Genomic DNA, 18,065 nt, shown 5'->3' with positions numbered 1-18,065 from the left:
GTGAAAATGACTATACTACCCAAAGCAATCTACAGATTCAATGCAATCCTTATCAAATGACCAATGGCATTTTTCACAGAACGAGAACAAAAAATTTCACAATTTCTATGGAAAAAAATAAGACCCCGAATAGCCAAAACAATCTTGAGAAAGAAAAACGGAGCTGGAGGAATCAGACTCCCTGACTTCAGACTATACTACAAAGCTACAGTAATCAAGACAGTATGGTACTGGCACAAAAACAGAAATATAGATTAATGGAACAGGATAAAAAGCCCAGAGATAAACCCACGTACATATGGTCACCTTATCTTTGATAAAGGAGGCAAGAATATACAATGATAAAAGACAGCTTCTTCAATAAGTGGTGCTGGGAAAACTGGACCGCTACATGGAAAAGAATGAACTTAGAAAACTCCCTAACACCATAGCCAAAAATAAACTCAAAATGGATGAAAGACCTAAATGTAAGGCCAGACACTATAAAAACTCTTAGAGGAAAACACAGGCACAACACTCTATGACATAAATAACAGCAAGATCCATTTTGACCCACCGCCTAGAGAAATGGAAATAAAAACAAAAATAAACTAATGGGACCTAATGAAACTTCAAAACTTTTGCACAGCAAAGGAAACTATAAACAAGACAAAAAGACAACCCTCAGAATGGGAAAAAATACTTGCAAACGAACCAACTGACAAAGGATTAATCTCCAAAATATATAAGCATCTCATGCAGCTCAATATTAAAAAAAAAAAAAAACCAATCTAAAAATGGGCAGAATACCTAAACAGATATTTTTCCAAAGAAAATATACAGATGGCCAAGAAGCACATGAAAAGCTTCTCAACATCACTAATGATTAGAGAAATGTAAATCAAAACTACAATGAGATATCACCTCACACCTGTCAGAATGGCCATCGTCAAAATATCTAGAAACAATAATTGCTGGTGATTATGGAGAAAAGGGAACCCTCCTGCACTGTTGGTGGGAATGTAAATTGATACAGCTACTATGGAGAACAGTATGGAGCTTCCTTAAAAAACTAAAAATAGAACTACCATACGACCCAGCAATCCCACTACTGGGCATATACCCTGATAAAACCATAATTCAAAAAGACACATGCACCCCAATGCTCATTGCAGCACTGTTTACAATAGCCAGGATATGGAAGCAACCTAAGTGTCCATCGACAGATGAATGGGTAAAGAAGATGTGGCACATATATACAATGGAATATTACTCAGCCATAAAAAGAAACGAAATTGAGTTATTTGTAGTTAGGTGGATGGACCTAGAGTCTGTTATACAGAGTGAAGTAAGTCAGAAAGACAAAGACAAATACCGTATACTAACACATATATATGGAATCTAAGGGAAAAAAAATGTCATGAAGAACCTAGGGGTAAGACAGGAATAAAGACACAGACCTACTAGAGAATGGACTTGAGGATATGGGGAGAAGGAAGGGTAAGCTGGGACAAAGTGAGAGAGTGGCATGGACATATATACACTACCAAACGTAAAATAGATAGCTAGTGGGAAGCAGCCGCACAGCACAGGGAGATCCGCTTGGTGCTTTGTGACCACCTAGAGGGGTGGGATAGGGAGGGTGGGAGGGAAGGAGACGCCAGAGGGAAGAGATATGGGAACATATGTATATGTATAACTGATTCACTTTGTTATAAAGCAGAAACTAACACACCATTGTAAAGCAATTATACTCCAATAAAGATGTAAAAAAACCCAAAAAACAAAAAAAATACTATTAAATTATTAACATAAGACTGACATTACAGATAGGGCTGAAAACTAGTGTGTTTACTGAAAAGGTGTCTAATAAGAAGCAAGAACAGTGTGCTGGTACCCAGCTCTCTACTTGCCGCTGTTCACTCCCCCCACCACACACACACAAAGCCCTGTTTACCAATTTTCATGGTGTAAATATTCCCATCATGGGTAATTTCAAGCTACTAATATAATGTTACCGAACTCAGACTTGGGAAGGGATGAGCACACCACCTGCAGAGTGTTGATTCATGCTGGCTCCAGCCCACCTCCGGTTAGACCCAATTAAGCAGCAGAGGAGTTATCCTTCTTTTTCTGCAGTTATTCTATGAAAACATTCCAGAGAGACATAGGACTCAGATATCTGAGGCTTAATTAAGGAGGCGGCACAGCACTGAAAAGGAGGACTACATGGAAATGTATTTATGGTACAGCCCCTTTTTCCTCTTGGCTGGAGATTGGAGAATGCTTTATGAGCAAACTGAAACCCAAGAGGAAAGATCAATAGACAGGGCATTTGGGGAGTTTCTCAATGAAAGAGCAGCCACATCACACCAAAGTGAAGACCATAACTGGAATGCTCCACCCTTGCTCCAGAGCTTCCAGTCAGTGTTTCAGTGAACGACTTTTTAAAATGAATGGAAAATCATATTGGTGTTGGTAGTATTAATATTGCTATTATTAATACTATTATGGTAAGTGAAATAAGTCAGATAGAGAAGATAAATGCTGTATGATATTGCTTATATGTGGAATCTAAAATAGAACAAACTAGTGAAATAACAGAAAGGAAACAGATTCACAGATATAAAGAACAAACTAGTCGTCACCATTAGGGAGAAGGAAGAGGGTAGGGGCGATAGAGGGGTACGGGTGTAAGAAGTAAAATCTATTATGTATAAAATAAGTTACAAGGATATTTTGTACAACACAGGGAATATAGCCAAAATTTTGTAATAACTATAAATGCAGTATAACATTTAAAAATTGTGAATCACTATATGGTACACCTGTAACTTATATAATATTGTACATCAACTATACTTCAATAAAAAATATTGCTATTATGAAAAAAAATACCTAAAAATAGAACTATCATATGACTCAGCAATCCCACTACTGGGCATATACCCTGAGAAAACCATAATTCAAAAAGAATCACGTACCACAATGTTCATTGCAGCACAATAGCCAGAATATGGAAGCAACCTAAGTGTCCATAGACAGATGAATGGATAAAGAAGATGTGGTACATATATACAGTGGAATATTACTCAGCCATAAAAAGAAATGAAGTTGAGTTATTTGCAGTGAGGTGGATGGACCTAGAGACTGTCATACAGAGTGAAGTAAGTCAGAAAGCAAGAAACAAATACTGTAATGCTAACACATATATATGGAATCTAAATATATATATATATATTTCTGAAGAACCTAGGGGCAGGACAGGAATAAAGGCGCAGATGTAGAGAATGGACTTGAGCACATGGGGAGGGGGAAGGGTAATCTGGGACGATGTGAGAAAATGACATGGGCATATATACACTACCAAATGTAAAACAGATAGCTAGTGGGAAGCAGCCACATAGCACAGGGAGATCAGCTCAGTGCTTTGTGTCCACTTAGAGGGGTGGGATAGGGAGGGTGGGAGGGAGACGCAAGAGGAAGGAGAAAAAGGGATAAATATATATGTATAGCTGATTCACTTTGTTCTAAAGCAGAAACTAACAAACCATTGTTAAGCAATTATACTCCAATAAAGATGTTAAAAAAAAGAAAGAAAGAAAGAAAGAAAAGAATGGCCAGCACAGAAATAATATTTTAGGAAGAATAGCCAATCATTTTCCAAACTTGATTTAAAAAAAAAATACAAACCCACATATCTAAGAAGTTCAATGAACCCCAAGTCAAACAAATATGACAAAAAACACATCAAGGATTATCATACTCAAATTGCTGAAAACTAGTGATAAAGAGACATACTTAAAAGAATAACAGAAATACACAGTAGAGGAGCAAAAGAATTACAGCAGATTTCTCATCAGAAGCTATGTAAGTCAGAAATATATTTGAATAATATTTCTAAAGCATTGGGAGTAAAAACAACTATCAACCTAGATTTCTATACCAGAAAAAAATTTGTTTAATTAAGGCAAAATGAAAACATTCACAGACAAAAAAAGTGGAGAGAATTTATCTCAGCAGACCAGCTCCTCAAGTAATGTTAAAGGAAATTCTTCAGGCAGAAGGAAAATAATCCATAGAAAATATGGATCTACACAAGGAATGAAGAAGATCACAGAGAGTAATTATACTGGTAATATAGAAGATAATATTTCTCACTTTTGATTTCTTGGATAGCTAATTGACCACTCTAGCAAAAGTAATAACAATGTATTTTGAATTTTGGAATAGAATTAGAAGTAAAATATATCATGACAAGAGAACAGGTCAGGAGGGAGAAATGTATATATATTGCTACAAAGTTCTTATACTATATGTGATGTGGTATAATGTTCTTAGAAGGTGGGGACAATAATAACTTTAAAAAGCATAGTGTAAACCCAAGATCAACTATTCATAAAATAACATGATAGCTAGTTAAGTAAAAAAGTAAAGATAAAATGGAATGCTATACATACATATTCAATTAATTTAAAATAGGGCAAAGGGATAGGAAATAAGTAATGTATATGCATATATAGTCAACTGCTTTCAACTAAATGACAGGTTACTTCAATGGGGAAATTATAATCCTTTCAATACATAGTTCTGGAAAAGCTGGATACTCTTATGTCCAAAAAAAAAAAGTATTCACTCATCTCACAATATATGTGAAAATTAACTCCAAATATATGATTTAATCATATCTAGCTATAAAAGTAAAAATTATAAAACTATGAAAATGTTTGTAACCTTGGAGTAGATAAAGCTATCTTTGATAGAACACAAAGCATAAACCATAAAAAAAGAAACTGATAAGTTTCAAAATTTTAAATATTCCATTTTTCAAAGATACTATGAACAAAATTAAATTTTCAGATACATACTGAGAAAACATCTACTATACATATATATTATAAATGATTTGAGTCCAGAAGTTACACAGAATTTTTATAACTTCATAATAAGGCAAACAAATTGATAAAATGGACACAGATGTGTGCAAGAGATTTTACCAAAAAAAGATATTAAAATGGCAAATAAGTACATAAAAATTTTCAATGTTATTAGTCTTTAGGAAATGCAAATTAAAACAACAAAGACATGCCACTAGACACCCACTAGAATAGCTGAAAGCCAAAAAGACTGGCAGTACTATTTTGAAGATGTGGAAAAATTAGAACTCTCATACAGTGCTGGTAGAACTGCAAAATTTTACAGCCACTTTGGAAAGTAGTTCTGCAGTTTCTTATAATTTATAAAGTTAAATATACACTTACCATGTGACCCATAATCTCACTCTAGATATTTCCTAAAGAGAATTAAATATATGTGTCCACACAAATCATATTCATAGCTGCATTATTCATTATAGTCAAACCTGGAAACAACCCAAATGTCCATCAATAGGAGAATGGATAAGCAAATTGAAGCATATTCATGCCACAGAATACTACAGTTGACCCCTGAACAACGTGGGGTTCAATCCACTTACAGTCGGCACTCCATATCTGCATCTCCTCCCCATCTGCAGATTCAGTCAACCACCGACCACGTAGTACTTGTAATATTTACTAATGAAAAATATCCATGTAAAAGTAGACCTGTGCAGTTGAAACTTGTGTTGTTCAAGGATCAATTGTACTCAACAATAGTAGTTCATTGATCAGCCACAGGCAACCCTAGATTTGGAGATGGCAGAGGCTAAATCTGCCACAAGTGTATGTGCTCCTTACTCTGCATTTTGATTAGTCTGAGAATTGGGACATGGCAGTGTTTTCAGGGGGCAGTTCAATAGGCCAGTTTGGGCATCAGGAGGAGACAGAAACACAGGAAATAAGCAGAGTTGCAAAGTGTTTATGGCTATTACCATTACTACTGCTACTACTACTACTACTATTATACACTACTTTCAAATGTATCTTTACTTTTAAAAGAAAATTTTAAAAATAAATAAATTTCAAGAAATAATAAAGCAAAATACAATCCAAAAAAGAAAACTGGAGCTAAAATGGTGGATTGACAGGCAGTGGAGTTAAACTTTTCACTTCATCTTCCCTTTCAAATATGTCCTGTAAGCAATTCATTCATAGTGAACACCACCTGAGTGCAAAACACTGATGTAGGCATCACAGAGTAGTGGTTCTGAAATTTAACTCATCTTTAGTCCTTTTAAAGATAGAAGAAGATCCAAATCCCTCACCAAGAAATTCTACTAATGGCCTGGGGTAAGATCCAGGAATCCACATTTTTAAGAGCGCCTACTGAGTGTGATGTGCAGCCAGGTTGAGAACTGACTGTCACAGGAACTACGAAAATTCATTAAGATAAATTCCCTGTAGTCTTCAATCAGCCTCAAACACAAACTTGGGTAAATCATAATGACCTCCTTTTTCATTCATTCAAATTTCAGCCAGTTCCTTATAGATACAGAAGGCACCCAAAATCCTTTCCTTCAGTGTTTCTAATACCTCCTAGGCAAGTAGAGACCATGATAGTAGTCTTTTAGTTTTCAGGTGTCCATTTTCTGAAACGTGGAAATAGTTGTTGGTATAAAGGAAGAGTTAATCATTACTAACTTTCATGCAAATCAGCCGCCCCAATTTTGTGGAAATCCTGAGCATTTCTGTGGCTGAGATCTATGCTCAAAATAGCTGTCAATATCCTAAAAATGATGTTGATTCTCCAGAGTACTCTAAACTAAATCCCTTCTCCTTCCTTAGCACACATTTCTCACGGTCTTTTTCTAACAGTGTAATCTTCCACAAAGCTCTCATTAATCTGCCTTTGGAGCAGGAGTGTTTTAAGGAAGCGATAGTCTGTCAGCAGGTTAGTAATCATTTTCCACCCTTGGGAGCCTAGAGAAGGCAAGGTTGTGAATCTATAAGTCGTGAACATTATGCGTCAGAAAATGCTCATCAGCTTTGGCAGCAACTTGATTATAATCCATTTGGGGGATGTCACACTTCATTGGAAGTCCACATTTATTTAAAACACATAACCTTTGCAATTTTGCCTGAAGGCTGCAAACTTTAGATATTTCCCCATTTTTTCCAAAATGGAAAGACGGGATCTAAAACAACTCATTTTTCATTAAAAATATAACTGGAACATAACACAATGGCATATCATCTTATGTTTCAAGGGTATAGAGGTCACTTTTCTAAATATGTGTTTAGGTTCTGGAAGAAAAAGACAAAATGTACCTTGTAAAAAACAAGAGCTTCCTTTGTTTTAAAATGAAACTATAAGCTTCTTTCCAGATAAAGTAACTGCTTCATTTCAATCAGTTTTCTGAATATGTGCCTAAAGTTGTTCATTGTGCTTTCAACTCATAAATCATGGTGTTAGTATTCATGGATCAGGTTTTAGATGGGGGGTGGGGATTTCTCTGCAGTGACAGATAATGGAAAGTGGGTCTAGTAGGGGAAAAGATTACAGAGTTGGGAGGGAAGACAGGTAAAACAACACACACCAATAAGAAAGGGATTGAAATGTAAGGACCATATACTTATAAACTGATTGACCAGGATACAGTAGAGAGAGGGGATGAGATGGAAAGTTATTGACCTAATTATCTTTATTGGATGCTTATTTCTTACAGGAGAAATAAGATGTCATAATGCAGTAGAAGGGGCTAGGAAATACATAATTAAATATGGTATACCTAAGTATATCTAAAGCGAGACTCCTGAAAAGGTAGACTGTAAACCTAGTAGAAGGGCTTCCCAAGATGAGGAAAGCAGGGTAAAGGCCCAGGATAATGCCAACACTAGGCATAGGACTACAGCCAGAGAGCTCTCACTCGCCCTCAGAAAACAGTGTGTCTTTAAGGGACCCAATATTGACGCTTAGCTTTGGTTTAACAAACAAGTAAGCATTTTGTGATTAGACAAAAACAACAACCTGATGGGTAAGCAAATATTAGTCCCAATTTTACAGAAAAATTCTAGAAATAGAGGCTGATTGAAGAACATCAACCCTTACCACACTAGGTAAAACTTACTGATCCTGGAAAATGAAAGGGAACTCAGGGTCACACAATGAAGCTACCTTCTCTCACTATGACACTCCAAGCTTTCTGACATAGTTATTAAATAATTAACACATCAAAACACTTCACTTGGCATGATAAGAAAATAAAAAGTATATAAAACGTGGTTCCTATGATTGAGGAAGTTACAATTCGATATTTACATATCCGCATGGTGCTATGGTATAGTAGGAAGTTTGACTCTGTCTTCACCACTGATTAATTTAGGAATTTGGAGTAATTGTTTAACTTCTTTACCTTCCAAATCAACCTTTCAGAGTTGTTGTTAGGACTGGAGATATCATATATTATTAACCTAGTACATACCAAAACTTCAATAAATCGTAGCTATTAGGTGTTTACACATGTAAACCATGCTTATTTTCACTTTCTTCAAATAAAAGAGCAATATAGGAATTAGAACAAATCCATCAGTTAATATTTAGAATTGTAATAGTTATTACTGAGGATTTCAGAGAAATATCACCCACTTATTCCAAATTAGCTTTTACATAGGTATAGTTCCACAGATATAGACTGTATGCAGATAGAGAATGATATTGTGGAGTCTCGTGTTAAAATAAAAATAATGAGCTTGAAAAGAATTGGCCCCTTTACTGAAATATCATATAAAACATTTAATACTAAGAGAGAAATGAAAAGGATGCATATATGTAGAGAATAATTAGAAATGTAAAATAATTTTCTCATGAACGTACCTCAGTTTATTTTTCCAAAGAATGTGGGTCTAAACAATGAAATAAATCTCTAGAAGAGACAGCAAACTGAAAGAAAACTAAGGGTAAAGACAGTATCTCTGAAACAAAACAATCATAGCTTGGCACACACAATATAACTTAGTGAATAAGAGCATGAAATCTGAAGTCACATTGCCTTCAAATCCCAACTGTGACACTTTTTGACAAGTTCTTTACATCTCCATACATTAAAACAGAAATAATATTAGCACCTATCTCATCATATTTTTACGACAATTAAATGAGTTTATGAATAAAAAGTGCTTAGAACAGCGCCTGGCATACATTAAGTCCTAAATAAATGTTATCATCATCATCACCATCATAAGGAAAATATAATTATAGATATGCTGCGCCCAATTTTGAGAAGGATCTCCAAAGAGGCAGTTTCATAGAAACAAGAAAGAATGCTTCTTCTGTGTGATGATTAACTTGACTATGGTTAATTAACTTACTTGGTGAGAATATTATTCCAGTTTGTTCAGAGTCAAAGGTTTGATTTTCATGTGGATATGCTGGCTACATTGCATGACCACAGATTAAGACACTAATTCTGAGTAGTTGTATTCAATGAATTCTCCTTGTTTTAACAAGGTGACTCATGAAATGTGTAAATTGATTAATCCAAATTCATGAATAACTTCAGAAAAAATGAATCTATAAATACATTCCTTTGAACATGGTTCAGTCATATGGTCTTAATATATTATAAATTCTAGGACTGGAAAAATATTTAAAGATGATCTGGAGCCAAGTCATTAATTTTTATAGAAAAAAAAATAGACTCGGAGACAAAACATGACTTAAGATCACATGATTACTTTGTGGAAGAGTTGAAGAACTCTTAGCTCATGTTTTGTTTTGTTTTTCCATTACATACATTCATTAAATATAGGATATTTTTAATATCTTGGAGAATTTTCTATTTAAAAATTCTATTTCTGTCATTCTAGTTTATTACTCCATTGTAAAAAACTCAGTCCCAATGACAGAATGTGGGACTTTGAAGGCCATTGCAAGGACTTTGTCATAAGAAAAATGGAAAGCCATTTTCAGGTATTGAGTGTGTAAGGTTAAAAGACATTACCTGACTTAAATTTTTAAAAGATCCATTTTCCTTAAGAATAACTGGCGGGGAAGGGCAAGGCAAGGATCAATTAGGAGGTTATTGCCATAACCCAAGTGAGAGATGATGTTGGCTTGGAGTAGGATGGTAGCGGCAAGAAAGGCATTAAGCTGTCAAAGTCTGTATATGTTTTGATTGTAGCCCCAACAACATTTCCTTCTATGTTGGATGTGAAGTGTAAGAGAAAAGAGAAGTGTAAGAGAAAAGAGAAAACCTCCATTCAGGAATTTCTAATTTTTTTCTTAACTAAATGTCTCTTGCTGCAATCTACACCATGATTTACTTATCTTCACCTCTGTGAAAAGAGGTCCATCACCATCTACACAGTGCCCTCTTGTGAATCTGGCAGCATCCAGAATCATGCCACGTATTCTGAAAGAAACTAAACAATGGCTCCTGACCTCAAAGGATTTTATCATTTGGTAAATTAAACCTCCTTTAAATAGGAAGGAGATATATTTGACAGCATTACAAATGTAGCTTTGTAGTTGCAATTTGGTGTTAAACTGGAACCCTTCTGGACACGTCTGCTGAAATTAGGGAACCAAGCTCACCAAATGCCCATTGGCATGAGGAACAGAGGAGTGCTTGGGTTAGAATTCATCCTACAGGAAGTAGGAGAATAAAGCATCTGAAGGAAAAGCTGATACTAGGTATGCTGTAGTGTTACTACTTGTCTTTATTGCCAGCTCAGCTCCCTCTGGACTCATATCTCTCCCAGGGAAGGGAGAGAGCTGTGAAAAAAGAATGAAAAAAAAGGCTGTTTTCCACAAAATCCTCTAAGATATGAGAGTAAAAGCCAATATCGGGCTTCCCTGGTGGCGTAGTGGTTGAGAGTCTGCCTGCCGATGCAGGGGACGCGGGTTCGTGCCCCGGTCCGGGAGAATCCCACGTGCAGCGGAGCGGCTGGTCCCGTGAGCCATGGCCGCTGAGCCTGCGCGTCCGGAGCCTGTGCTCCGCAATGGGAGAGGCCGCAACAGTGAGAGGCCCGCGAACCGCAAAAAAAAAAAAAAAAAAAAAAAAGCCAATATCATTTTGATAGACCCTCATGGAATATAGCCCAGAAAGTCAGAGAAGCACTGCATGGCATAGCTTTGACATCTCCAGGGCTCCATGCTTTATTGGCAGTGACCATTGGTACAGGGAGCAGCGTCCTCAGGAGCACAGGTGTTTGTTGTGATGATAGTATCTCTAGGATACATCAGTAGAACCCAGAAGATATGAGGTAGAGAAAGAGAGGAGTAAAGGAAGTGATATCACCACGAACAACCACATGTGAGACTCAGAAATACCTGGAGGGACTCAGCTGCGTTATTAGCAGGTAAGCAAGAGCCAGAGAGATAACTTTACATTATTATTCTTGACAAGCTTTTAAATAATGATAATAGAATGAGTTCTTTACACTCCAATTACTCACTGCAGTATTTTGTATAATATATTTCACAATTAGGCAGTCTTTATACCCCAAAGCTCACATATTTGCTACATCTGTTCGAGATTTCCAGAATCTAGGTAGCTAGCCTCTCTTTGGGGATATTAAACAGAAGGAAACCTGCAAAACAGACTTTTTTTCTTTTGAAAATGGTAAACATGAGATTATTTTTTAAAATAAGCACCCTTCATAAAAGCAGTCATTTTTACAAAATCAGTTAAAAGATTGAATATCTATATGCCACCTGTCCTGATGCATATATTAAGAAGCTTATTCCATGTAACACTTCAACAATGCTGCTTACATCCTTTTTCACTAATGAAGGAAGTAACATTCCTTCTTTAAATACTCTTTCTTTAGAGATGCTTTCTTAAATGGCCTCACACAACTGCATCATGTTGAAGAAGCCAAAAAGACATTTTATGGCAGTGTGCCACTTTCACCCAAATTCAATAATTTTCTTACTCTTGAATTATACTTTGCCCTTTACTTCATGCTTCCTCATTCCTAGAGATCATTTCTCTGTTTCTTTATTCATTTAGCTGTATTTCTATCCTACCTTCTACTCAAAAGTTTTTGATAGGTCCTGTACCTCTAGTTCCAGATGAAGGTGAGATTAATTTTATTAGCATTGCAGTCATTATCACAAGTGCAATGCCAGAAGGGAAAGGTCCAGGGAGGATATCCACACCACCACTTCCCAGTTTCCTAGAGAAAAGGGTCACTGGTTAAGGTACTTCAAAAGGTGAGAAAAGATTGTACTCTGGCCAAAAGAGAAGATGGAGAAGAAAAAGAGATCTGGAAGATGAGTGTGACAGAGCCAGAGATCAGTGGAAGCTTTCATTCAAGTAAACTTAGTAGGTTCCTTGGAAAAATTGATCAGTTCCTTTATGTAGTATTAGAAGATGGTAAATCAAACAAGATACCCATTAGGTCAAAAACCCTATGAAAAATACAATGATACTGAAAATCTCCATTCCAGCACAAGTACATATGATTTAGGAAGAACATAGACTTTGGAACCCACCACCTGCAATTCCAGAAATTACATGTTGAAAACATCACTATTAGCCATCCCATAAGTGTAAGATATTATATTATCAAGTACCAGAGTTCAGCGGCATGTCTTCACCTGCACTCAACTAGCCCTTTAAATTTCAGATCTTAATGTGTATTTCCATCTTCACTACTACTTTCCATCCACCAACACCTCATTAAGATATCTATGCTTAGGAATATGAAGAGAAAAGCATTCATGTGGTTTTGGGAGGAGGAGGGGTGGAAGGGGGGAAGCAAATGAAAAGAATAATTCGCCAGGACAAAACATTCTAGCAAAAACTTCCCACCTTTTCTGAAATAGTCTCATCATCTTGTCATCGACTGCTCTGCTCTTGTCTATCATGAAAATAGAAATAGCCCCACTCTCAGTGAGATCCAGAAGGAATGCACATTTCACTCGCTTTGGAATCAGGAAGTCCAGTTTTGTGAGAGCAAGTATATGTGCGCCAAAGTGTGTGCGTGTGTGTGTGTGTGAAAGAGAAGAAGAGAGAGAGAGAAAGAGAGAGATTGAGATTTACCTTCCTATGAGGGAGAACTCGCCCACGACTCCCAGGCGCCGCATGGCACTCAGGAGGCCTCTGACGGTCATGCCTTCGCAGAAGCAAACCACCACTCTGGCCTTGGGAAGCCGCTCTCGCAGCTTGCGCAGGAGTCGGTCAAAGCTCTTCTCCCCAGCATTGCTGTAGATTTTGTCTGAATGGGCGATGCAGAGGCCTTCCTGGGCAGCCAGCTCTTTGAAAGCATCCATTCCGCTCTCCCCGTAATTCCCTGTTCAGAAACAATCAGCAGATGTTCAAGACAACCTGGCAGCAGCAGCAGTAACAAGCTAGGAAAAGGACTCATTAGTCACAGGGAATGAAGAGGATAGACTTGCCAAATAATTTGTAAATATAACTGGGACTGAAGGAAGATCTGGATGGACTAAAGAGAATAATCAAATGTAATCAAACTATCAACTCTGTGAAAATAATGGAAAACTATATAACTAGGGTGTACACAGTGAAACAGGTTTTGAGAAATGAGGGACGGCTGCCCTATTTTACAACCATGATTACTAGTGGTTGTTCCAGATTTCAGCAACGTGGGAGAAGTCAGAACATTGGGGTAGGAGGTCAGCCAGCACAATGAGACATGTTCATCTGAGGGCTTGCTTCAGCTGGCTGCCAGGTTAAGAACAGACACTCATGGTGATAGCAAGTCCTGCAACATCTCCATGAAGAGTGAGTAAGCAAAGCAAATGGAGCACCTGGCCAGGCCGGAATACGCAGACAAAAAACAGCTATAAATCTCAATATCTATAAAAGTTTTAAATCTCAATATCTATAAAAGTTTCACGGACTTTGTTATGAAACTTGATAAGATTTTCCTGTATTTTTGAAAAAAAAAAAAAGAGTTCTCGTTTCCTGTTTCATCAGATTAAATTACCAAATTAATGTTTTTGCCTCTTCAGTTAACCATCTTCAGTGGCTTAATACACTCCAGTGAATGGAAGATTTAACACATGACAAAATCCTCAGCTCTATGGACTGTGGTCACACATCGTGGCTCAGACAAGAGGCATTGACTGATTATAAGGGGGAATACTGCAGCTGGTAAGTGAATGGCTCATATGCCTGCAGAGGAGGGCACGAGGAAGGAAATCAGATGTTGCTTACAATAATAAATGCAGGTTCAGGAATCTATAAGGTACAAAGACATCACCAGCCAACTCTTTCAGCAAAAGGCACTGAAAAGGCATCATAAGATGGCGTTACAAGGGGAACAACTTTATTGCTAAGGTGCCACCTATGGACTACAATCACAGAAAAAGATTTTACTCTTTTATCAAAATACATGCAGACTAAAGGAGCAAAAATATTCTATGCATTTGAATAAGAAAATCCTTGTGTTTTAAATCTAGTAAAGGCCTTAGACATACTCTGTGCAAACCCTTCAGGTTACAGCAAGGAAACTGGGCCAAGTGAAGTGGCTCGCCAATAGGCATGAAGCTTGTTTGTGTTAGAACTGGAACAGTCTACCTGATTCCTAAGTTACTATTTGTTTCTCTTAACAGAAACAAGCAACTAAACACGTATGTTTTCATAATTTTTTTTGAAAATGTCAGCATAGGTCAATTCGTTCTGTGAAATACTTGTTTCAATTACTTTATTCATATTTTCCTGTTTGGAGCAATTCTTCATTATACAAATTGATTGAGAGATGAGTATGATGTGGTAGACCATGTTTAAACTGCTCATTTCTCTTATGAAGCCTATGAGACTCCAAACTAGCATACATATTTCTACAAAAGTAACTCTAATATAAGAATGACTTGTACTTTTATAAATCTTTATATTTTAAACATTGCATTCATAAATTTTATCTTATTTGTACTCATTATGTTGATGATAGTACTACATACAAATACTATACAAAAAAGGAAGAAAATCACCTCTAGGAAGCTTAAAACCATGTTACTTTCATTTAGTAGCAATGACATGACTAACTCAAATGTAAATATCTAATAGAGATGCTATGGGTTAGGAATCAGAAAGAGCTGCCTAAAGAAAGTACCTGTGGTATGGAAGGTGTGGAGAAAAAGGAATCCTTGTATAGTTGGCAGGAATGTAAATTGGTACAGCCATTATGGGAAACGATATGAAGTTCTCCAAAATTTTAAAATGGAACTATCATATGATTCAGTAATCCCTCTACTAGGTGTATATCCAAAGGAAATGTAATCAGTATCTCAAATAGCCAAGATACGGAAATAACTTAAACATCCATTGATGGGTGAATGGATAAAGAAAATGTAATAAGTGTTATATTCCATATATATATTATATACACATATATGGAATGGAATATTATCCATAGAATATTATCCATAAAATATGGAATATTAGCCATAAAATGGAATATTTGTTGTAAAAATGAAGGTAAGGCCACCATTTGCAATAACATGGGTAAACCTGGAGGACATTACGCTAAGTGAAATAAGCCAGACATAGAAAAACAAATACTGTATGATATCTGTTATATCTGAAATCTAAAAAAGTCAAGCTCATAGAGCCAGAGAGTAGAACAGTGGTTACTAGAAGTGGGGGAATGGAGAAACTGGGGAGATGTTGGTCAAAGAATGCAAAATCTCAGTTATAAGATGGGTAAGTTCTGGGGATCTAATGTACAATATGGTAACTATACAGGTAATTATATATATTATATATATCATATATAATAATCTACAGCTAATAATATATATTGTATATTTGAAATTTGCTGAGAGTAGATCTTAAATGTTCTCAGAAAAACAACAGAAGAGGTAACTATATGAGTTAATGGATGTATAAATTAACTTGACACTGGTAATCATTTCACAATGTGTATATATATATATATATATATATATATATATATATATATCAAACTACCACATTGCACACCTTAAACATACACTATTTTGTCTGTCAATTATACCTCAAAAATCTGGGAAAAAAAGAAAGTGCTTTTATTCTGGATCTTAAAATATAAACAGATTTTCCACAGCTAGAAAGAAAACTAGAGGACATGTATTCTTTGCCTGACTCCTTGGTCATGATCAAACGATGCCAGACTTAAAATAAAACACTCAGCATGGAACCCACCCTCTGTCTCCCCTCCCCTTTCCATCTGACCACCCAGACCTCCTCTGCCTTTCCTGGTAGTAAGGAATTTATTTAGATACTTCTCTGTGTAACCCTGGAAGGAGTTTTGAATATATAAAGAACTGACATAATAAAACTCTTAAAAGTACTATGTAAATGTTAACACTCAGGTCTGGTAGCGAGCTGCATATTTTTATTCAATTACCAAATAGATTATTGAGCTCTCAACTTGGAAAAAATCCCTAGGCTCTGCTCTTTAAAGAATTGCCCAGAATTATCGGGCATTGACTTTGCCTTCAATTTGATGAATATTTGCTACGTCTCTGGCACTGTGCTAAATACCTAGGCACTTCATTTTTTCATTACAACTCCATATAGAAGTTATAACTCTCTGCTGGGGATGTGGAAGCTCTAAGAGGTTATGTAACTTGCCTAAGATCAAAGAGTGATGAATATAGGATTCAACATCTAACTCAGAAGTTCCTGTTCATAACCACCATTTTATACTGCCTCCTACACGGACTTATAATACACCTATGAAGGCATGACACAAAGACACAAAATACAGCAACAATACTAAGCTGTATATGCTACATGGGAAATGAAAAATACCATAATACTAAATTTCAGAATGAGAGAGCAAGGATGATCAGAGAATACCTCTTGGGAAAAGTAGAAATGAAAATGAGTTCTTGAAGAATGTAAGCAAGGGACTGGCTTTCAGGGTAAATGGAAGTGAATGAGAATCCACAAAAGGTATTTTTAGAGGCAATGACTAGAGAAGTTCCATTGGAGCAGAAGGTTCATGGTTTGTAGAATGCCACCCTGTATAGCAAATATCTAGTGAAGTATCTGGCATACCACTATAGGATTGCAACATGGAAATGTGCTATATGTTGCTGTGTTGTAACAGATTTTATAACTTTATCACTGTTATGATGTTGCCTAAAACCTAGAGAGATGTAAGAGTGGCATCTGACAAAGCCCATAAAATATAAAATTGAACTATATTGAAACATATGAGAAAAAGATTTACAGAGAGTAAATCAAGATATTCTATAAAACAAGCTTTTAAACAGAACTTATGGGAAGACTAATGAGAGAAAACATGGGGTTTACAAAGAAATCCCTATAGTTTGAATAATAAAAGTATTTAAACATAATAGAAGTGGACATTGTACAAGGGCAAAGTTAATAAAGGTACTGAAAATAGGAGTAAAAATTAGAACTATCTCAAGAGATAAAAGACAATGGCTAAAACTCAATTTTCTAAGCTACATATGATTTTTTGAAGAAGTTAGATATGATTATTATCAGACCATATTAACAGATATTCATTCATAAAAGATTGGTTTGTAGTGATTTGGTAGGTAAGTTACACTGAGCAAACAAGCTATGAAATAAAATTGTCTTGCGTTTCATAATCACCTGTATGAACCGTCATCATAGCAAAAAGAAGGCACTTAAGGCTAGTCTTTATATTGATTGTTTTTTCTTCTACTCTTAAAATGTTGAAGATATATTTAAGAAACAATCTGAACTCCATTTGGTGGCTAAAATAACACTTCAGCCATTATGTTGAAAGAAGTCCAAATCCTGTTATTGCATCTTCATGAATTACCTTGGTAAAACAACAGCATTCAACATATCTCATCCCTACATATGTACACCTCAGTTATATGAGGGGAAACATTTATACACGGAAAATACGTAGATATTTCTTCACTTTTCTTAAAGAAGGAACAGTATTACTTTCAAAGATTCACTAGTCTTATGCTCTAGACTCCCTTAATCTCTGCCTTATTTCATGCTTATATCCCTTTATTGGTATTCTTGGGTAGTCTTAGGCTCCCTGGATGATGATATACCCCTTGCGTTATGGGCCAGTCCCTATCCGAGGTCCTGAAAACTGATCATTCTGCCTCCTGGGACATCCTGGACAAATAAGATAATATCCCATTTTTGAAAGAACTATGTTGATGGAAATTGATTTCACAGCACCTTCTGGAAACCTACTGCCAATATTCAACAATCATCACTATCAGGTAATTCTTCTTTTTGATCTAAATCCTGT

General features: G+C 36.1%; 1 protein-coding gene across 5 annotated transcripts in view; it reads right to left on the bottom strand.

Annotated features, from left to right (window-relative positions):
• GRM1 (glutamate metabotropic receptor 1) overlaps positions 1-18,065 on the bottom strand; it is a 362,418-nt gene that overhangs the window by 231,761 nt on the left and 112,592 nt on the right. For all 5 annotated transcript variants that reach the window (XM_060283283.1, XM_030853238.2, XM_030853240.2 and 2 more), the window contains one exon: positions 12,887-13,136. In XM_060283283.1, coding sequence (XP_060139266.1) covers positions 12,887-13,136 — 250 coding nt within the window. The remainder of the gene's footprint in view (positions 1-12,886; positions 13,137-18,065) is intronic.

This window comes from Globicephala melas, chromosome 14 (genome assembly GCF_963455315.2).
Source record: "Globicephala melas chromosome 14, mGloMel1.2, whole genome shotgun sequence".
Taxonomy (NCBI): domain Eukaryota; kingdom Metazoa; phylum Chordata; class Mammalia; order Artiodactyla; family Delphinidae; genus Globicephala; species Globicephala melas.
This window is presented reverse-complemented; position numbering and strand designations above follow the sequence as displayed.